Below are 22,378 nucleotides of genomic sequence, written 5' to 3' on the forward strand. Positions count from 1 at the left end.
CTTTTATTTGCAGTATTTTTAGAGTGAAAAACAACATAATGAAGGGTAAAATCCCTGAAGGTAGCAGGAGTAATAGAAGAAGAAAATCCCCAACAAAACAGATATCCAAACAATTTTAAAAAATAAAGGGGGAGTGGTGGTAAGCAGGACATGAGGGTGTCTCTACTACTACAAGAATGTAATTGAATGTTCTATTTTTGCATGAATAAACATGGAAAGAATCTTTAATCTGAAATAAGGATCACAAGTCTGGAGTATAAGCTAAAAACCAGACATCTCAGAACAGGAGGAGGAGAGGAAGGACAGTTGGACAGTTGATTCTGATCAATTCTGTTAAATAACTGGCATTATGAGGCAAAACAGAAGAAATTTATGAGATATCACAACTCAGGTTGCTTGGTTAATTGTAAGAGGAATTGTAATGGGTAATGATAACACTGTCTTCTTAAAATTACACATGAAAGAATGAAGCTTCAATTAGCACACAGTGCAAATCCTGCTCCTGGAGAAAGCAGCTACTGTGTGTTGCATGAATGGTACCATGCTTTGGGAGAGCAACCTATCCAGGTTCTTGAAGTGAATGCAGATCTGTTACCTGCCAGAGTGTTTCTTGGATTTACATGGAATCATCACATTTTAGACCAGTTCAAAGGCTTACTATTGTCAGTTCGTGCTTCATCCTTACCCTCAGGTTTCTTTCTTATATCCTGACAAATACAGACCTAGATATGATAACTTTATCTCGTCTTCATTTTTCCCACTGTGCAGGCTATGGTTACATTCACTGTCAGTCTCATGAGGTTGTATGGAGCACGACTATCCCCATCAGCTTTGGTGTAAGGAGAGTTTAAGTTCAGGAAAACTACTCTTCCATAATCTTGCAACCTGATTTATGGGGCTAAATGTTGTTTTGACTTTTCACATGCCATCTGACATCAGGTGCATTAAATGAAGGACAGGAGACAGGACAGAACTGACTCCCTATTATCAGGAAGAGATGCAATTAAGGCAAACAAGATCTAGCCCTTCCCTGGTTGGTCACAAGCCTAATAAATTATCAGAATAGTCCAATCAGCAATGTATTTGTATGACATGTTGTTTGTTTTTTGTTTTTTTTTTTTTTTTCCAGTTATAGGTGTTCTAATTTTGGGTGACATATATTGCAGTGAGAATAGCTCTAAAGTATACTACAGGTTTTGGAAGCTGGAGCTGTTCCTCCATTACAGGTTATTTCACCTGCCATATGAAAAAGAAACAGAATTAGAGGCACAGTCATAAATTTCCTTCTCGGTCATTGCAGTAGTTTTTTAGAATTTTTATGTTATCAGTGATCAGCATAGGTCATACCTATAGCACTGTATCTAGAGCTGTCTAGCATGCAAAGTAATTGTGCATGTAAGGCTGCTTGGAATTTTAGTGGAAATTTTCCTTGCTTGAATATTAATTACTTATTGAGGAAATAATTCTTCAGTGATTTTCTAAATCATAGTTAAAACACATACTTTCGATATTTTAAGTTAACTACTGTGAATTAAACTGAGATAAAACATCTAGACAGCTCTAATAATTTCTAAACTGTATCATTTGAGCAATGTCCACATCATTAGAATGTTAGAATTTTGGTCCAGTTTGGAACAAAAGAAGAGTGCAGATACAGTCTCTGTGGAGTGAAGGCACCCACTCGTGGCAGATATTTGATCAGACATTTTGGAGAGGGCAGGAGAACCTTCTGCCTCTGCCTTTTTGAGAGTCAAACAACTCCTCAGGCTATCAGAAAAGCTTTCAACCCGTGCCCACTGCCACTGATGGTATTCACTACTACACAGGCTGGGCCCACAGAAGAAGAAAACCATACTCAACCAAAATAAATTTCTACTGCCACTATTGCTTGCTTCTAGGTAGTACCTAATCTGGACTAGAAATAGGATGAACCATTATTTCCTAAACGTTCTCCTAGGACTTTGTTTTAACTTTTCTTAGCTTCTGCTTCATAACCTGTGGGACAGCAGATCAGCCAGAGGGATCCTTACCTGCTGTTTTCCAGGGACAGAACATGATATTGTGCTGTCCCCAGCTGCACAGGAATTCATGCAGAATGCATTCTCACTAGTTTCTTAGAAAATAGTGTTTGGAATTTTAAGCTGATGGCCTTTTTGACAGCCTGTCGTGGTGTCAGGTTTGAAGGCAAGGTGTCTTCAGCCTTGCCAATGGAGCCAAATTTTTGCAACTTTTTCTGAACATCTTACTCTGCTGTGTCAGCAAAGCTTGCTGTAATCTGTGAGAGTATTCATAAGCATGTTTTTGAGTTAAGAATGCAAAGCTAGTTACTTTTGCTGACCTCTCTTTGCAGCCATTCTCTCTTCCTCTTTTTTCTTCTCTTCCTCCAGAGCTTTAATTTTTGCATCATACTCATCAGCACGGGTCTTCCATTCATTTCTGTTGTTCAGCAGCCCATCAAGCATAGGCTGAATTTCCTCATGGAAGCGGGAAAATTCCTAATCAAAACACACCTCTCAGCACAATGCAGTGCAGAGGGAATGCTTGTCCATCATACCCCAGGATAGACTCTGACACCTCACATCCAAATATGATGCTTTGCAGAAAGTATCAATGGCAGAAGGAGGCACCATATTGCAATGCCCCAGAAAAGGGCAGATTGTCACTTGTCTACCTGTCCCTCTGCCCAGGGGTGGTGCTGCTGCACCAGGACTCAGTCAGCTGGGATTTCAACCCGTGTTGATAAGGGTGGGGTGTGTAAGAGTGCACTTTGCTTACCTTATAGACAAATGTGCACACAAAGTCAATGAAACCCACTTGAAGCTTTGGAAGCTCAGCAGCTTTCCTTCGGTCCATCATGGGCTGTGGGAGGACACAAATTCACCATGATTTATGAGAACACTTAATTGAAAAACACACCTCTATTTTCTCCCCAAAACTACCTTGTTGTGTCAGCCTGGCAGTTCTGTCATGCTCTCCTAAAGACCGTCTCTCTCAGCCCTCTCCCTCAGCTGCAGAGAATTGAAGTGGACTCATTTCCGTTGCCATTTTAGCACAAGTTTCAGACAATATTTCAAGTGTCTATGGATGGCGAGGAGAACCAGTTTTGCCTCTCAAACAGATACCAGAAAAGTGTTGTAAAGTGTTGAAGAGGTTTTAAATTGTCTAAAACTGAACAAGAAATTATATTCTTACAAGAACTTGTTGATTACTATATAATTTGTGATGCCACTGTCGGTAGAGGGGGTGCATGAAAGTCTACTTCAAAAATCCCCAAACCACACAGATGGAGGCCACTTAAGGAATGAATCCTGTCTCTTTCAATGTCAAATTTATCTATTAAAAAAATGTTAGAAATGCCCTTCCATTCACCAATAATTCCTTGATTCTATGAAGTCTATGTTTGCAGTTTTTCTCTTTATTAGAAACTCTTCTTTCTTCTGTGACTTATCTGTTTAATTTTTCGTATTTTCTGTAAGGGACCTGCACAAAATCTCCTGGGGGAATCACCCCTTGATGGTTCACAGCTGCTGAACCCATCTAACTATATGGACAGCTGGACAAGAGGCACTGGTCACTGTCAGGGATGCTCTTCACTATCTCAAAACACAGTTTTCTAAAGGATTTTGGCAAGCACTGTGGTTTCATGCAGACACAGAGCACTCAGGGCACTGCTTGTAGTATGTCTCTGCAGAGACTTGCTGTCTGAACTGAATTGCCTAGTTCTTGCATGATACTTACAATGGGCTGCTGCTGAAGGACGCTTATTTCCAAATCTCCTTGCTCCCAGAACTCAGCAGCTACCAGTAGAGCTACCTACATTGACACAGAGGGAAAAAGAAAAGTTAGCATCAACTTCAGCCCCATAACTTGATGCGCTTCACATCTGCATTCTGAAGCAAATCACACTTATCCTTCTGTTTCTTCTTGGCCACCCATAGCCTCACTATTTTTCCCAGGAAGGGCAGCTGTGGCAATAGGATTGCACCTGCCTAGTGACAGCTCAACAGTCGTATTGCACTGAATCTCATTAGGCCACTGCTCATCTATTAAGAAACATTTCCAATTTATGCTCCTCAAGGATTTGCCTACTGGTCACCTTGTGGGTGTCTCTTTTTTTTTTCTTTTTTCTTTTTTTTTTTTTTTCTTTTCTGTTGTCCTTTCTTCATGCTGAACAGGAAGATAGGTTTCATTTCTTTTACTCTCCTTTAGATTTTAGTGTTGATTATTCAGCAACTGCTCAAGAATGAACTCCTAAAGGAAATCAATTCAGCAAACTGTAGGCAGGCTGTGGGAGCTGGCCAAGCGGAAACAACTCTAAACCTAAGGCCATGGGAAACCCCTTTGTAGTTCTGATGTGTAGTAAAGGTTCATGGGAATTTGCATGTTAATGAAGTTTTTCCATATAAGGTTATGTTTTTTATGATTTTTATGATGTTGTACAAACGTGGTTATGTTCCCAGTTCAAGTTTCTGATTGGACCCTTACCCTCAGATCTACCTTATATATTGTCATTTTTTCCTCAGTTCTAGGTCGTTGGTTGGTTACTCCCATGCCGGGGTGGTTTTTTTGTTTGTTTTGGGGCACCGTCCTTTTTTTTTTAATCCATCATTAAAGTGTTCTTTTTCTAATGCCAACTGTTATTCCCTTCCTAATTATTTTCTTGCCACCCTCTGCCCTGATGTCAGGGGATGTAAAAGTTTGTTGTAGCTACCCTCACTACAGCAGTAGGTATTGCTGTAATAAAGCCAATGCATACGTTACAGGTAAAAAAATCTCACTGTGACCAAAAAATCTGTGTAACTGGGGGGGTTGTTTTGTGGTTTTTTTTGTTTGTTTTGTTGGTTTGGGTGTTTTTTTTTGTTGTTGTTTGGTTGTGGTTTTTTGGGGGGGGTTGTGGTTTTGGGTTTTTTTTTTTGTAAACATGAATTTTGGACTCACAACTACATTCTGCAAGATTGGTTAATACATCAAAACCACAGCTATTCATTTTGGTAATTTTGGCAGGAGGCTTTGATTTATCCTCTAGGCAGCTTAGAAATTGCATTACTTTGAAGTATAAGCTACAGAAATCCATCAGAATATCAAGCACCTGACCTTACTCTGGACTTCCCAAGGCTTTGTGATAGCTGACAAGTCACAGGCAGTCATCATCATGGCCCTAAAAACAGGAAAGAAATTAATTTATTCCCTATTTTTTCAGGCTCAGGACCCTCATACCTCAGTTCTGTATCAAATACCCCCTGGCCCCTTCTGAATTGATAGATGTGTTACTGTAACAGCCTTGGTTCTGACTGTTACACTCATCAAAGGCTGCTCTCTTGATTGAAATTGAATTATGATGGGAACTTGCTTCTTGGTACTAAGATGTTTGCTGCTTTAGTCATTGCTGGGCTGAATTCCTTGACTTTGGAGTAACACCTTTGGCTCCCTCATGGGTGTGTAGCAGTGCAGTCTGCAGTGAGGTGGTGAGAGCACTCCCATCACCAGAAGTACGTCTGGTCACAACAGCAGCGTTGTGCAACTCGGATTAGTTGCCACTGGGGAGAGCAGCTAATGGATTGGATGTCCCTGTTTGTGGCCTACAGGGTCGTCTGGTAAGAGTATATAACCAGAAGGCATCTTGCATTTCCTTAGGAATGTATGACCAACAGGACACACTTATCTGAATGAAGAACCACTTACAGCTTTTTCCCCCCTGGGTTTTTTTCCTTGCTTCTCCAGAAGATCAAATCAGAGAGGCCAGTAATGTATCATTTGTTGACTTTGCACTAAGTGCAGCACAAAGCTTATCCTGGAGCTCTTATCAGGTGTCCGTATCACTCGCCCTTCCCCAGAGCCAGTTACTCACATGACAACCTCTTTCTTTGTTGTCTCCAGAGACAGATACTCAGTCCAGGCAGTCACATTGTCGTAGGTCTTTGACTCATCAACAATCTTTTGAAACATTGTTCTCTTTCTTTTGGGGGTGGGAGGGAGGTTAAAAAAAAAAGAAAAAAAAAAAAAAATCTATGAAACAAGCAAACAAATATGTCAAAACCGGGTGGCTGATCCTGGTATTGGAACTCTGCCAGAACGGTTTCCCGTAGTTGCTGTCCTGACACTTAAGTCCCCAAAAAACCAAGCACCATCATCTGCTCCCTTAACTATTGTAAATGCCTTAAAAATAAGTATCGTGGTGAGATATGAGCATGTCCTTGGAAGTACAAGCTACTGCTAGTTGTGTCAGCTGAGAAATGCTTCCACCTTTGTTGGCAATACAAGAAGTCTATTTCCTTAAATGTTAAGCAAACTGCAGAAACCTAGAGCTAGCTGGAGTATTTTTAAAGAGACCTGACTTTATATACTTAGTCGGGCATTGTTAACCTTGTTTATATAATCTAAATATATATAGGGAATTCTAATGCGTGGTTTATACACAATACACTCTTGTCTGGAGTGAGATCCAGAGAGATCTGAGGTTTCAATAATAGCAGAGAAAAGAGGCCATGTCATAAAGTGATTTGTGTATGTGTTCTATCATCAATAATCCCGTGTTTTAGCTCAGCCAAGCCTTTCCTTGGAGTTTATGGACCAAGGAGGACAGGACCAATTTGTTCCTAACTGGTGAGGAAGTGGTGGTATATAGATAGATTCTGCCATATAGATATTGTATCTCCAGGGTAAGTGTTCGCGGTATTCCAACCTCCCTCAAATTCCTCTTTTTTGGACTGTTTGAATTTTGTGTCATTATACTGCAGTGCAAGACACAGAAGCAGTCTCTGGTCTTGACACAGTATTTTGAAAGCACATTTTAAAAGTTCCTTGCTAATTAGGAAGTTATAAGTCACTGAGTTTCCGCCTCACGTCCCAGAAAGTTAGCAGGCACTGCTCTGAGATTTTGAGTTTTTTGGCCCTTGGGTGTGAAATAGACTATGAGCTGGACATTCACCTATGATGAACTACTTGTTACTTGTGTCAGGCTGCTCTCACAGAGAAGTTACTATAGTCCTGGCCAGCCCATTTGCCATTTATGCATATTTTTACAGCTGACATGCTATGTAAAAACAAACAAACAAAAACCACAACAAACAAACAAACAAAAAAAAACCCCACAAACCAAAGAAACAAAAATCCCCAAAACCACAAAAAAACCCCAAACCCCAAACAAAACAAATTATGAAATGTCTTCATATTGGGGATAACATAGCCCTGCTTTGTTGGCAATAGAGTGATAAAAAGTCTTGCATATGATTTAATTGACTATAAGTTCAAAATTCTTTTGAACGATTTCAGTTGTCCCACCAGGTCTGAGGTCAGTATTAAAGGCAGCCTCCCAGAGCCAGTGAAGAGAACTGCTCGATGGGTGGGGGGCTTTCAGGGCAAAGCATCACATTTGGCCTTTGTAAAGTAACGGCTGCTTTCACATGTGGTGTATGTGACCAGCTTACTTGAAGTAGAGTGCCAGGTCTGTTGCTATAATAGCAATTTCCATCAGGTGAATCACATGCTCATGCTGTCTGCGGTTGAGGTTCTGACATATATTCAGTGACTGAAAAGCAAAGGAAAAGGCATTGAAAAATCCAAGCTCTATGTTGTTATGAGTTCCTGGCCGCTTCCGTTTCCCAAATGTGTTCACTTTTTTTTTCTTTCAATAGTTCAGCTTGCTCCTCTCAGGTGCAAGGGATGTGAGCCCATTCACTGCATGTGGTGCTGTTTCCTCTGTAATTCACTGAACAGGAGAAGGTTCTTACACAGTGCCTACACGAACTCCATCCCCCGATTCCAGTGCAAATTTGCCCAAAATTAAAAGTTAGTTGCTGGAATGTGTTAGCTTTGGCCCTGTTAGAGGGACCACAGGAGAGCAACCCTGTGTTTAACATATTCCTATGGAGATAATAATGTGGCTTCTGAAGAAACCAAGACATGCATTTAGGCAGCCTATGTGCTTTGGTCCTGGGTGAGCATAGAGTCCTCTGGAAATGAGGGAGCTGCAGTTTCTAGGCATCCAAGCCAGAGAAAGGTCTCTGTTGTTAATTAAAAAGTTCCCTAAAAGGAAATTATTAATACCCTTATACTACAGTTCATTACCGACCTCCTCAGAGAGCAAGAATTTTCCAAATTCCAGGTGATGTCTCTCTAAAATAGAGGATCCATGAAGCTTAGCTAAAGGATTTTGAGATCTGTTTGTATAAAGGAAAAATTGAAGACATTAGTGCAACACTTAAAAATGAAAATAAATAAATAATTATGTATTTCATTTCTGTCACATACATAAGTTCAATTCTTTTTAAATGGCTTAGGAGTAGAAGTTTTTAACAGGTAATAACTTCAGTCTAATAAAAGACTCCTGTGACATTGCTTATAATTCTTTGGACACCGTGTAAAACAGTCTTCCAGCTACAAATTTCACTCCAAATATTGTTTAAGACTACAGTGTAATTACTCTGCTTAGTAAGTTTGTTTAATTACTGAATAACTGCATGTTGATATGTGGTAATAGGAACAGAAAAACCTGCAATCCTTGGTCGCCTTCTGAAAAGCAAGGCCCTCTTGTATCAAAAACACAAACCAACTTCTCTTAACATTTTTCCAAAGCTCCAGGAAATATAGGACAATATTGCCAGCAAGCATTGCAGAAGAGCTGTGATGTCACTATTTTAAGTGAGCAACAGAGCCTTGACTAGGTAACGAAATTATGCAGTTGTTTATCTGTAGCTGACGAGAGCAACATTCTCATGGGTGCTTTTTTTCTGTAGGTAGTGAGGGCAATACCAAGCATGGTGCTCTCTCCATAGGTAGAGCAAAAATTGGTCATCCCACATCCAGTATGCTTCTGTTGGCATCCTACGTCTCCTGTAATGCTCAGAATACTGAGTGCCTGCTCTGCCCCTGTTCCACACTGTAATGGTAGTGTAGAGTTCTGCTTTAACCAAGGGAGGTTTGCTAGGAGGTAAAGAAAGTCCCAGAGAGCACCAAAATTTTTCCCCACTGACCAAGGCATAAACCCAAACAGTGCAGCAAGCTGAAAAGCAAGGTAACTTGTAAAAGAAGATTGTCACTCTTGTGTATTAAAGAGAGCTGTACTGGAGTTTGGTGTGATCATAGCGAGATTCCACTCCAAGCAGGAGCAACAGAAAATGGTTTGAAGTGGTAAGAAAATACTTACTTCATTTGGTAGAGGTTGTTGGTTCCCCTGTGGTCAATATCATGGCATAGAGCAGCAGTTACCATTGCAAGGGCTTCGAGGTCGGTGTAGTAACGCTTCAGTTTGCCAGTCTGGAGGGAAGAGAATTTATATGCCACACGTTAACATCTCTGACAGGAAAAGGTATGGAGCGGTGACTGCTCTGTGGTGGGGATGCCCTGGGACAGTCCAGGAGAACTGAAACACAGTACACAGTTGACTTAGGTTAAAATGGGGAATCAGCTGGACACAAAACATTTCCAGCCCAGGCAGATGCATCTGTGGTGTTTATGTGTTTGATGCACATGTGCAGGGTTGGCTACCCGCTGCTGTTAGAAGCCTTAGCCCTAGGATTCACCCAGGCTGTCATAAGCAACCCTCCCGGTCACTGGACACAAAGTAGTCTGTGAAAAGGCTCTGAGCCATTCTGGGTAATGTGGCTGTCAAGCTGAATCACCGGAAGGATTGTCCAGGGGTAGTAGGCATAAGTCTGCTGCCAGATGTGTGGGCAGATGTGTGACAGATGTGTGGAACCGTCCTCATTGGTTCCTGGCTGGTCAATCCCTGGTGTGGAGCAGCAGTCTGGCCCCTTTTCTTGTTGAGGTACCTGTTGCCCGGAGGACCTGTGAGAAATTATGTGTGCCACGTTACTCTAGCAATAGACTTACACCTGTGTCTGTTCTGGATGGAAATGGAAAGCATGAGCTTGTGTCCATCCCAGCCAGCTGACTTCAGTCTGGCTGTTATTGTCAGAAGCTACTGGAAGAGTGGAAGTCCTGTAGTCTCTCTCCTCTACTCTGCAGAAATATTTAATCTGTAATCTATTCAACCCCATACACATCTGTATTTATGAGAATTAAAGCTTTCCATTCATTGGCCAATATTGACCAAAGCTTTCTTCGCGTGTAATGCAGTGACTGTCACTTCAGGCAAATGGAGACCTCATTTAGGAGGACCTATGCTAGGAGTGACAAATCTTTTTCCTGCACCAGGGTTTGAAGGGAGCCCTGTGTAATTTCTCAGGTGTGATGGGAGACCTGCTGTAAATAAAGCTGTGCCACAGAATTAACCAGGGTGGTGCTTCCTTACCATCAGGAGTGTGAACATGGTCTGTGCAACATTGAAGCCGTGACGCCAGTTGTGGTAAGTTATCTTCCGGTAGCCTTTGCTGACAGAGTACACAAACCTTACCAGAACCTGCCAGTGGGGAAGAGGATGTTAGTGTGCATGATGAAGCTGCTGCCTGTTCATCTTGCAGTAAAGGTCATGTATAGAAATCATGGATGAGGTTCAAACCAGCTCTACAGAGAAGGCCCCAGAAAAGGAATCACAAGAGGTGCTATCATCAGGCTACCCTGACAATGGTGATAGAGTAAAGCCTAGTAGAGAGCCAAAGTGGACACTAAAATATAGTTGTTTCCTAATATCTCTCTTTTAAAATTTCTTTTTTTAAGAAAAATAAAACCACAGAGATGCCTCTGGGGTAAACAAGAACCAGCACTGCCTAGAGAAAAAGCAATTCCATCTTACTGGTTTTGAATTAATTGAATTTTTGTGTTTCTCTGGCTTGTCACTTATGAGACATGTCCCTTTGTCTTGTGATTTATCAATACTGATGTCGCTATCTCTCTCTTCAAGAGATATGGATCCATAAATGTAAAGATGAGTGATCTTTATATCACCTAAAAAATTACAATATAGGACATTAAATAGAAAACTGTGGTTTTTTCCTTCTCCAGTCTACTTCTCCATGTGTACTTCCTCTTATAGTTTTGCAGGTTTTCTCATTAATGAGCAAATTATTTATGAATGAGTATTCATTTCTTAAAATCTCAACTATTAAGAATCACTGTTTTTCACACCTCTTCCAGGGCTTAGTTGTTTCGCAGTTGACATTTTGAATAGTTTGGACACTGGCATGTTAGAAGCAGAGAGGCAATTCCCCTTCACTTCCCTCCCGACAGCCATCCTGCCTTTCCCGGGTGAAACCTCTTCCTGCAGTTACCGCCAGATCCCTCTAGATGGAAATCGACTTCACATGACGTGCAGAGAAATCCCTTCAGGAGCAGCAGAGCTGATGAAATGCCACTTTCACAATTCCTATAGGGGTTTGAATTGCTAAAGTCGTGAGTTCGCATGTCAGGGTTTATGGGGTCCTTGTTCCCACAGGGTCACCCCTTTCCTGTCCACAGGTTGGTGCTCACTGCGCCAAATGAAGGCACATCCATGCTTACATGGGGAAGAAAAGCAAAGGGGCTTGCCAGAGCGGGTTTCAGCATATCTTGGCTGAAAGCTGCAGGGTACATACTTCAGCAAGGGAAACAGGCACACAGGCAGGCACACTCCTTTGGGAACTGTGTTTTTACACTTCAGCTGTGAGTGGCATTGAATATAGAATGTGCAAGCAACATTTAGCAGAGTGCACCGCTCATCCATATAGACCTCACAGCAGACCCACACCTGTGGCAGGCAGTGAGGAGCAGAAGAGCAGAAGGGGCCAACTTTATGCTCCAGTCCCACACGAGAGACTGTTCCCTGCTGTCAGTGGGGTGAGGGGACTCAGGACACACGACTCCCTCACTGCAAGCCCCCGTGAACCCAGTCCTGTGGCTGTTCTGTGAGCTGTGCTGGGCATGCACGGGGACCTCAGTGCCAACCGCAGCATGGACGAGTCTGCTGTACATCCAAGTCACCCGATCCTAGCTTTTGCCAGCTCATACCTCCTGTGGGATCTGGAACTTTTTCACCACGCCAAGCTCGTAGTACATCTGAATGCCACACTTCACCAGCTCTAGCTCAGTGCAGTCAAAGTCAGAGAACCTGAACTCATAGATTTCGAACTTAGTGGGCCCCGGGAGTTCTTCTTTCTGTAAGAGAGGTGGGCTGGTTTGTTGCTGTGCTGCTTATGTCATTCCTAAGCTTTGCTAAACAAAAAAGTATCAGTCTGATGCTGCTTTTGTTTTAGAATGTAGCACGTAAATAGACTGAAATTAACATTTTTGTGATAACCCCATTAGTGGAGGAAGAGGGAGGGCAGTTTTGTGCAGGAAATATTGTTTGTTTCCTGTTAAGCATTTGATTTGACATAGTTGGAAGACTCAAAATGGGAGAAGAATTACAGCCCTGCTTAATTGCTCTGAAAAACAAAATGCATGACGAGCCAAGGTGGCTGATGTGTTTCCAGATGGACTTTGAACCCCTTGAGATAAAGAGGCAGAGAGCAGGGACTCCCTAGGAGCTGCGGAAGGCACTTGCTGACACATGCTACTGATAATCTCAAACTCAGGCAGCAAAGGAGGGTGGGGTATGCTTTGCCTTCACCCTTCACCAGGTAACATCATGCCAACACTAGGAGCTCTTCCCTACATCTATGTGGGCAGTATTTGCTTGCCAGGGCTGTTCTTTCCAGTGTACTGTTCTTACCAGAATTCTTGCCAGCTCCTCTTCGTCACACTCACTTGGCTCCTTCCCCAGCTTTTCTCGTGTTGGCTGCAAAAAGCATGGGTGTGTTAAGGAGACAACTGAACCTCACTGGACTTTGCACTGGGCAGATTTGGGGCAGTCTAGGGCAGCTCTCATATGCATATCGTGCTTCTTTCCTGGAACTCACTTCAATTTCTTGTCCTTTAATGCATTTTTCCTGATAGTGTTCTCCCTCTCCTTCATTTTGTTTTGTGCTTCCCTCACTTGGAAATGTCCTCCGAGAGCCAGTGTTGCAGCTGGGTCCTCTAACTTTACAACCTCAGCACTAGAGAGATTTTGAGGAATAAATCAGTTTCTGCTCCACCCCTACAGCCCTGCCCTGAGTAGCACCTCCAAGGCTGGCTTTGCTGAGGAAGTTAGAAAGAGTGTAGTGACCACAGAACCAAAAGAAGGACCCATTCTGCCCCTGTGCTGGGGACCAGGTGCTGCCACCACATCATGGTGGCTGGAAGCATCTATGTGAAGTGGGAGATCTGTGCCTGTGCCATAAGTCGTGGGCCAGGCCAGTACACTTGTGTGTGAGCTTCGCGTCGTGAGGCATTACCAGAATTTCCTGGATTTCATCCTTGTCACATTTCACGTGGTAGAGCACCATGTCCTGAGCAATGTCCTTACGGTTCTCCAACTTGTTCATCTTGTCATATGTGTCTGTGTTGAGTACAGACCAACCCAGGAACTGTGTCAAAGACTTGGTAAGAGGAAGAGAAGGAAACAGTGAAACAGCCATAACATCTGTTCCTCAAAGACACAGAAGTTTAAAATTTCTTTAAATATGTATGGTACATTTTTAAAGAAACACAAGCTTGAGTCTGGCCAAAATTCTAGCAATGAGCAACTACTTTTTGCTCCCAACTGTGACTTGCTTCTCAGCAAAGCAGCTCCCTTGCTGTTGAATCTGCCCCAGCCTTGAAAGCATCCATGCTTGGTTGAAGGATCCTCTGTCCAGTTCAGGGTACAGAAAACTATTTCTGTGTTGCTGTGGGTGTCTCCACACCTATGGAAATGTTTTTGTCACAACGGTGGCAGTAGGTCAAGAGCTCTCACATCAGAGGAGAGCAAGGTGGTCTCATCACGTTTCATGTGTATTCACTCACTTCCTGTGCTTACTTTCGACTTGTTTGTGGCCAATTCACACTGATTTTTTTCCCCGTGGTCTTTCTGTTTGATAAGAAAAGTCTATTCCAGGAAATGTCCTGATTGATAACAGGTGCCAAGAGCCAAATAGGTGTATTTCATTGAAACTAGCATAGGAGCATTTCTAAGGAGTGAGTTCTTTAATCACAGCCATAGTTGGTAGATTTTTATCCTAGCTACATAGATAATTTCTGTGTAACTTTTCAAGGGACTTGCCCAGCCAGTGAGAGCCAGCTGTCACATATGTGAACACAGGTCAGAACTGTTGTTTTGGGACAGAGTAGCTGCTCATGGCTAGGTGTACAATCCCAGAATGCTGAAAAAAGTCACAAGAACATAGCTGGGTTTCACATACCAAACTCCCCCAGTATTTCAAATGGTTGCTTTCAAGACTTTCAAGCTGATGTATAATACCTCTCTAAGCAACAAAGATACCCACTTAGCTTCAAAACACTTGGGATGCTTTGCAGGTGTACATGGAACAATGGTGACTTCTTCAATTATAGTAATTTCTTCCAGCAAGAAACTATACCTCCATGAGGGTTTCATCCTGTTCATCAAATGGTTTCCCATCTTTTCTGTTATAAAATGTGACAACACCAACAATCTCTTCCCTTTTATTCACTATTGGCATGGAGAGAACATTCTTGATAGTCCATCCTGATTCATCTAGAGGACCTTCCTTGAAAAAACAGCAAGCAGAAAGACATCATGCAGTTAATATGTTTTCTAAATACATGAGCACTCAGACTACAGGCAAAAGTAGTATTTACATGCCTAATATTGACTCTACATTACATTTCTGCAAAAAATAAAGTTGAATCCTTGATAGAATTGGAAGTTTTCACAATACCTGAAAGTTAAACATCTCATCTGCAGCAGCATTCATAATGTTGCAAATCTAGGGGATCATACAGAAGAAAAATTATTACAATATGGGCAATGAGAAATCTAACTGCCAAAGCAAAGGACTGAATTTCTGAGAAAGCAGTATGAGTATTATTCATCTCAGAAAGACTTGAGGAATACCAGGTTAGATACTTACAAATCCACTTTCAGCCACATAGGCTGGCAGTCCAGTAACTAGTGCCCAATGATCCGGGGTCGGATTTCTAATAAAAGAAAAATGTATAAGTGAAATTAAAGGTATATGTTTACAGAAGAAAGATCATGGAGCTGAAATGCATTCAGCTGATTGTACAATCCAGGTTTAGACCTGGAACCCCCAATTCATAAATAATCCTGTTACTTTCAAAGGATCCATGTGCATAAGCAAAAATTTTCCACATAAGTATGTATTTTCCCTTCAAGAATTCAGAACAAAGTAAGTGATAAAATATCAGTTTGCAGAGACTTTATAAAAAGTCATTCCTGGGAGTGAAGGCCGTGTTTCAGATCTTCAGTGCAGAGAAAGACAAAAAGAGATTCCTGGCTAAGGAGGTCTGCAGCCTGAACTTGGAACAGTGCTGTACCCAAGAAATGGGAGCCTTTTTTGCAGCACATACACTACTGTAAAGCAGAGTTACCAGAACTGGAAGAAACCTCTTTTGGGTCAGGTTTGCCTAAGCTGCCCATGGCTCCTCTGTAAAATTCAGTGGCGAGAAGAGAGGACAGAAAGAGGGAGTCCCAGTGTGTCAGAGAACAGGCCAGAGGTAGCCTTAAGATGGGGTCAGTGGTAGAAGGATTGGAGAGAAACAAGGAAAGCTGAGCACAAAGGCATCCTGGATGAGGCTCAGTCACTGACACAGGGAAAGCATGGAAGAGAGTGATGCCTCTGCCTGGCAAAAAGAGCCAAAAACTGCAGGCAATCAAGGCAGGTCGCTTACACATCTAAAAAGAGTCACTAGTTGCAGTGAATTTTGGAGCCTGATTTTCAAGTCAGGATCCCAATGCCCTTGAGGAAATCTTTATCCTGCAGAAATGTGAGTTGAAGCACCAACTTACATTCTGACTCTCGATCCTCTATCAGTCCTTTATATTTCTCCACATGGATGTCTTTAAAAGGTGGGGAACCTTGTGTCAGTACCTAGCAGTACCTAGCATTCAGGGACTGGGCACTTACGGGATGACTTTAATGTCTTCTTTTCCATGTAATATATAATCAATGACCTTGTAAAAGACTATTTCCTACAAGTGAAAGAAAGAATAGTGTTAAAATGAATGGCGAGGCAATCCATTCAGAGAGGAAAGAGTTAAAGAAATCTTGTTTTCACGTACCCTGCCATCTGGGGTTCGAGGTCCTGAGTAGGGAGGTACTTCTCCCAACAGGACTGGCCACAGGTCAAAAAATTCCTGGTTTTAAAATTAAAAAAGTATTTTTAAAGTAGAAAAGTGCATTCTATCTCAAGCCTCAAAATAACCATTGCTCTACCATGCTTTTTTTTGTGTTGTGTAAACAAAGGATGAAATAATAAAACTAATTCAATACTAGACAGCAGAATGATACCCAAATATGCAAATCTGGAAGTGTCAGGTGCATCTATATGGCTGCATATTACCATATACTTCCTATACACAGAGTGCTGATTCATTCAGTGGACAGCGAGCACTGGCTGTGCTCAGAGCAAACAGCTATGACAATGGTTTTGTGTTCTCCATTTTCCAAAGTGTGACTATTGCCTGACCTACTATTGCCAGATCGAAGAACTGAAACACTCATTTTGCTTTTTTAAAAATTATGTTACATTATAATGTTGATCAAAGTGTCTTTAGCTTACACTTATGATCTTTTAATATACCTCTTCACAAGACAGTGTGTTACAAGAGTTCTGTCAACAAGGCAGTCAGCCTGACCATGGGGCAAAGACGGCTCCACTGGCCAGGATGCTGTGTAAACCCCACATAAAATTTGCCAGAGGTGCAAACCAACAGACAAATCAGATGTAACTTTGATGCTGTCAGCTTTTTCTGATGTAGCCAAATTTAATCGAAAAACCTGGACAATCTTATCCTGCGTGTATCACCCCTCAGTGGATAAGAGCAATCAAAAAGATGCGTGGCACACATGTGAACACTCACCTTCTGCTTTGTCATGTCCAGGAGACCGACCGAGTACCGGTCACAGTTCAGGTATGCCCTCACTGTGTAAAAAGCCTTGTGGAACTGCCTCTCAATGTCCGTCAGCTCCTCGAAAACCTTATTAGCTGACCACAACAGCACCTGCAGGATAAAATCAAAATGTAAGCACAGCTTTTCTCAGAGCGGTTTGGGCTTCCCAAATGTTGGGTTACAGCTCCTGAAAAGTACAGGAAATCTACACCACTTGTTCACACTGGGAATTACTAGGGAGAAAGAGTCAGGTCATCAAAGTATTATGTAGGAGTCAAATGTTACCAATATAGCACAGAAAAAGTGGTAGTGTCAGGCAAAGAGCTGTCACCACTTAAATTTTATACGCATTAGCAAAATGTTGCACCCAAAACCAGTTAACACCAAAAGCATTGCAAATTCCAGAGGTTGGTGTTTGAAACTTTCCTCAAAGGGTTTGAGCAGCTGTTTTGTGTGTGCACCAGCTTATGATCCCTTTCCCAATCTTCTGGTACATTCTACAGATGTACCTTTAAGAAAGCTGTTGCTATTAGGCTCTTTCATGTGTAAAAGCAGAGGTTAAGCAAATACTGCTCTGAAATGGTTACACAAATACCGCTCTGCATCTACACTCTTGCTTAGCTTAGTTAATGCATGTATGCCTGTATCCCAGGTGTGTGTCTGGCTTCCTGAACCCAGGAGGCATGAGGAGCACTGAGCTGCAACCTGAAGCAGACTGGACCTCTGCTTGGAACAAGAAACACTGTTACGCGGTCACAGCCAGAAAAAGTGTTTCTCACCTCTTCACTGGGCACTAGTAGACGTTTTTGAGCAATTCTTAGCTGCACTGGTCTCTGTTTCTAATCCATAAACTGGGACAACTCTGCCACTTGTATGAAGTCGGAGTAGTTTGCTATCAGCATCCCTCAAATAGCATAATGGTGTTGTCATACAAACCATTAGATGAAAATGAGCAGCGGTCTAGCTTTTTGGTACTTTACAGCATGCAGTAAGTACTGAAATCCACAAGCCCAGTGAGAAGGATTGAGACAAATAGCTGAAAAACATCTAAGTCAAGGAATAATATAAAGAAGTTGGTAAAATGCATTATATTGTCTTCTAATAAGACTTCTACACAATATCTGAGCACAAGCAGGCTGACCTGTCTTTGCACAAGCCAGTTTACCCACAGTATCACCCAGTCTTTGCTGTTGGGATTTGCAATATTAAAATCCTAGACCACTTTTGAGAATATCATTTGCCCACTCTGTACTTCAGTACTTTAAATTTTAACACAATAAACTATAGTAACTTTCACACAGCCTTTAAGACCTATATCAGTCAGAGGTTTGACAATTGGCAGAACTAGAGCAGTGTGTCCTGCATCTCTTTCTTGCTTTCCTCTTCTTATGTGGGAACTGCTCAGACAGCAGCAATATACGAACACAGGACTCCTGGGTTCAGTCCCAGACCAGAAGCATTAGGCCTTCCACCTTACGGGTCTCCACTTTGTCTTCTAGCCCCTTTCTTACCCTGGCCAGTCCTACTGCTAAGCTCTCAACAGGAATAAACCTTTGCTGGTTCTGCTTTAGTTAACTATTCATCATTGCTGTGTCTGTATCACTGGACCATCATTCATGTTTTGGATTAATGAAAAAAATTAGGCAAAGCAAAATAAATTAATTAAAAGGTATAAGTGCTGTCCCAAAGCTTCAAAATAGACATTCATTCTGCATCTGTTTAGCCAAGATAAGTGTTTATTCTCCATGGCGATCCCATTGGAGAATAGAGTGTGGCTGCCATGAAGCACAGATGCAATTCCATGCCCTTTTGAGTGACAGCTATTGCCTGCTTGCACAAAGTGATTGCAAGGATTCACATTCACCCCAATAAATCTGAGATTCCTACTGCAAACCAATTAATGGAAAAGAATGGTACCTGAATTTCAATCCAGAGTATCCTAAACCCCTAATGTATGTTCCTTTATACTGATGGAGGCCAACACTACATGCATTATGACAATTTCACTGGCTCTAAGAGGAAATTCAATAGCACTTTTAAATTAGCAGATAGGGGGAAAACACTACATTCTTAAGTGTTTCAGAAAATCTCTTGATGATGCTGTCTGAAATGATGAAATGATCCAAGAGTGCTTCACAGCCCCAAGTCAAGAAAACACCTAGTGGTCAGTCCTGCTGAAACTGGTGCCACTGCATCACATCCTTGCCAATAGCAGAAGAAAGAGAGTAATGAAGGACTCTGGGAAAGAAGCAGTATCTGAAAGCAGTTCAGAGCATCTCTTTCTTTCTGCTCGTCAGGAACAAATCTTACAAATTTATACATTCTTCTGATTTAAAGATTCACCCTTTAAATCAGAAGGACACATTAATTTGATTTTGAGTTAACCAGTCTTCATTTTCACTCTTACCTGGCCTCTTCGAGTCTCACAGTTGTGAAGATAACTCAAGTGATAAATTTTCAAGTTCAAGGATGCAAAATTCAGATACTTCAGAAAAAGCTGAAAAGGCAAATGGTGAGATTCAATTGAATGCCGTAGAAATTTCATGTGTACTGTAGTTCACAGTACCGCTTTAAAAGCGTCAATGTTAACTTCCCAGGATAAATGCTTTGTTTTGTTTTGCACTGCCATGACATGAGGCTTATCCCACTGTATCTTCCCTGAAAGATCTGAGATAAGCATCCTCATTATAAGCCTCTTCTCTGAGAGTGTGAGTGCTCTTTAGGGAAACTCACACCATTCACTACAGCAGGCATCACTAGCTTAAAAGGATCTCTGTTGCCTGAGAAAAGTAGCAGCCCTGTGATAGGAATTCAGCTACTGACCACTTACTGTTTCATCAGAGCTGGTGAAATGTGGGCCGTTCAGCTTATTTATAGCCACAATGACAGCGACCAAATCTTTGCCATTCAAGATGGGTGTCGCAAGGATGTTTTTTGTAGTGTAGTCGGTGAGCTCATCCACAAACGGGCTGAACTGGGCACACTGTTTAAAAGAGAATTTACAAATAGACATTTTTCACAACATATCTTGAAGCAAAGTCGAAGCACAACCCCCCAAAGTAAGCTGCCTAAAGAAAGTTTTGGTTAAAAATTTACTGAGGAGAAGAAATTAGCAGAAAATTGCACCACATATGGATGATAAACCTAATATCAAGATTAGAAGGGGCAGGTTTTGACTGCAACACGTGCGTTTTTAACTTTCTGTGAAGACCTTGCCAATCATAAGCTTTAACATGTCAAGCTCTCTCGGAACAAGGGGACTCTTCACTGGTTATTCTCAGATCACTTATATTCTTCATGGTACCTCCTCCATCCTTTCCTCTGACTTCCTGTTAGCACTGCAGAGTGGGTCGAGCCAGGTAGCACTGCATAGCCACAGGGTATAAACCAGTGCAGCACTGGCACGTTCACTCACCCTCATTTTTCTTCTCCTTTTATCATGAAGCTTCTTGTCCGCTTGCAGCATCTATCCCTACTTTCTCTGGAAAAGCAGAGAAAGGATAGTCCAGGGAAAGCAGATAGCCAATCACTTCGCCTGCACAGAGCCATATTGATACCATCATCACCTGCCACGGGGAGTGCTGGGATGGTCTTGCTGACCAAAGATATTCTCCTTGCTCTGGTGAATAAATTGTCATCTCTCAGCCGTTCTATTTGGGTTAGGGCCGCACAACTCTGATCATATTCAGAAGGTTGCTCCAGGAGGAATGATCATGCCCTAATGTATCTTCTCCCCATACCTTCCCCCCTGTTGGCCTTTTCTGCCAAATGGAGTAGATCAAGCATTTAATCCCTGGGTCTTGTACAAAGGAATTTTATCATGGCAATGTCTAAAAGCACTTGAGTTACAGCGCAGCACTTAGCCCACAGATCTAAAACCCTCCATTGTATTTGGAAAAATACCAGAAACCAAAAACTTTAAAATTTAAGTCACATTCTGATGCTTTCCCCAACACCAACAATAGCCCCAGCAAAAAAACCACAAACCAAAACAAACCAAAAAACTACCAGGTTGCAGAACCGGAACAATGTTTCAGTGCATTCTGTGGAAGACAAGAAAGGTTTTGCTGAAGAGATATGCCTGCGCTGAGCAACAAATGAATGAATAAACAGGTGGTCTCTTTGTAACTAGCAAACAATAGATGGAGTAATCCCAAATGCCATATTTGGGTCACATGGATTTTAGTTTTATACCTATGATTAGAACAAGCAGATTGTTATTCCTGCTATCCAGGTTTACATGACTGAACCAGAAGTACGGGGAATAAATACTGTCATGAAGGCATAAACATAAAACATTAAAATTCCTCAGATCCCTCCTGATATTGCAGTTGCAATTTCTGCTAAAAGAGTTTTTTTTAGTCGAAGATTGTCTCTTGCTGCTTCTGATGAAGATTGCCCATACACAGATTGCAGTTAACATCCCAGCTCTGCTTGATAATAATGCCTGTAAATGCCCTAAGCTAAACCTTCATCACAGCAACATTTTCAAAGTTATTTTGTGGTGGAAAACCCTCTTGGGACTCACTGTAAAGAATTTCTATGACTTTGCAACTTACCCATAGACTATAAAATTGTGTGGAAAATTCCATATGCATTCAGTGCAGATCTGATTATTTCACTCTGAGGGACTAGATATGATTTTTTTTGTTTGTTTTAGTTTGACAGGCAAGGTGTAGTAGTGCGCTATTTGCAGTCATTAAGACCTGGTGTAATCAACGTGCTTACAAGAGTTTCACCTCACCCCATAAATGAAATTGGAAGGAACTCTCAGACTTGCTACTTGTTCCCAGTACATAGGGAGTACATCACAAAAGCTTTAACCAAGCACTGTGGTGTGCTGCTGCCTCTTGATCCCTGTGAGCCCCTCTTCTACCCAGAAAATAAATAACTGGCAAACATACCTCACGGACATCTTTGATGTTCATGGTTTTCTTGGTCTGAGCGACGTGGCCCACAATGCCTATGTCCAGTGGATAGACAATCTCACAGTCTGGAGAGACCAGGCATTCCTCCAGAGTACTTCCCTCCTGGATGTTGAAAAGCCTTGTTGCCAGTTCAGGAGTGCCATTCCTCTGCCTATACATGAAGAGACTACAGCGGTCAGCATGAATAAGGGACCTGATTCTTCTCAAGGTCTTGAAAACTACTTTCTCCATGTTGATGCTTTCTTGCATGTCTTGGATCAACTCAAACAGTATTTCAGTCTCATTGTTATCCTGGGACTCTGTTTTTAGTTTCTTCTCAAAATACTGCTTGGCAAAAGCAGGGTTGCCATCAAGAAACTTCTCCACGTCGTCTTCACTAATGCTCATTGTGAATGCCCTGGATCTTGTGGGTAAGTAGCAGTCCAAAGATATGCAGGCAGCACTCTAATTTCTCATGTGTCTCTTAAATTTTTGTAACAGAAGATGCCGCTTCTGCATTGAACAAGTTTGAGGTATCCCTGCAAAGAGAGCTTGTCATCAGGAAGATGTATTCCTTTATAATGCTGAAGGTGAGTCTGCAGTAGGACAGATCTTCTCAACCAAAGAGATTAGATGACCTCTT

The 22,378-nt window shown here is 41.9% G+C and overlaps 1 protein-coding gene across 1 annotated transcript; it reads right to left on the minus strand.

Annotated features, from left to right (window-relative positions):
- Positions 1-1,103: 1,103 nt before the first annotated feature.
- Positions 1,104-22,143, minus strand: PDE6B (phosphodiesterase 6B). Its single transcript, XM_040091083.2, has 22 exons — positions 21,733-22,143; positions 19,659-19,811; positions 19,236-19,325; positions 16,799-16,939; positions 15,998-16,072; positions 15,843-15,907; positions 14,826-14,892; positions 14,634-14,681; positions 14,313-14,462; positions 13,191-13,334; positions 12,587-12,652; positions 11,884-12,030; positions 10,253-10,360; positions 9,146-9,255; positions 8,072-8,159; positions 7,428-7,528; positions 5,849-5,956; positions 5,095-5,158; positions 3,739-3,813; positions 2,776-2,859; positions 2,339-2,495; positions 1,104-1,236 (listed from the first exon to the last, which is right to left on the minus strand). Exons 1-22 carry the CDS (start codon positions 22,141-22,143, stop codon positions 1,178-1,180), a joined length of 2,511 nt encoding a protein of 836 aa, XP_039947017.1. The 3' UTR covers positions 1,104-1,177.
- Between the last annotated feature and the right edge of the window lie 235 nt (positions 22,144-22,378).

Source organism: Hirundo rustica, chromosome Z (assembly GCF_015227805.2).
Source record: "Hirundo rustica isolate bHirRus1 chromosome Z, bHirRus1.pri.v3, whole genome shotgun sequence".
NCBI classification, from domain to species: Eukaryota; Metazoa; Chordata; class Aves; order Passeriformes; family Hirundinidae; genus Hirundo; species Hirundo rustica.

Excerpts from the sequence above, each read along its gene's own strand:
- PDE6B (XM_040091083.2), bottom strand. The coding sequence starts at position 22,143 with ATGAGCATTAGTGAAGACGACGTGGAGAAGTTTCTTGATGGCAACCCT. Across the intron at positions 16,073-16,798 it reads TGGACATGACAAAGCAGAAG|GAATTTTTTGACCTGTGGCC; the intron begins GTGAGTGTTCAC and ends TTTTAAAACCAG. Across the intron at positions 8,160-9,145 it reads AACAACCTCTACCAAATGAA|ATCTCAAAATCCTTTAGCTA; the intron begins GTAAGTATTTTC and ends TTATACAAACAG.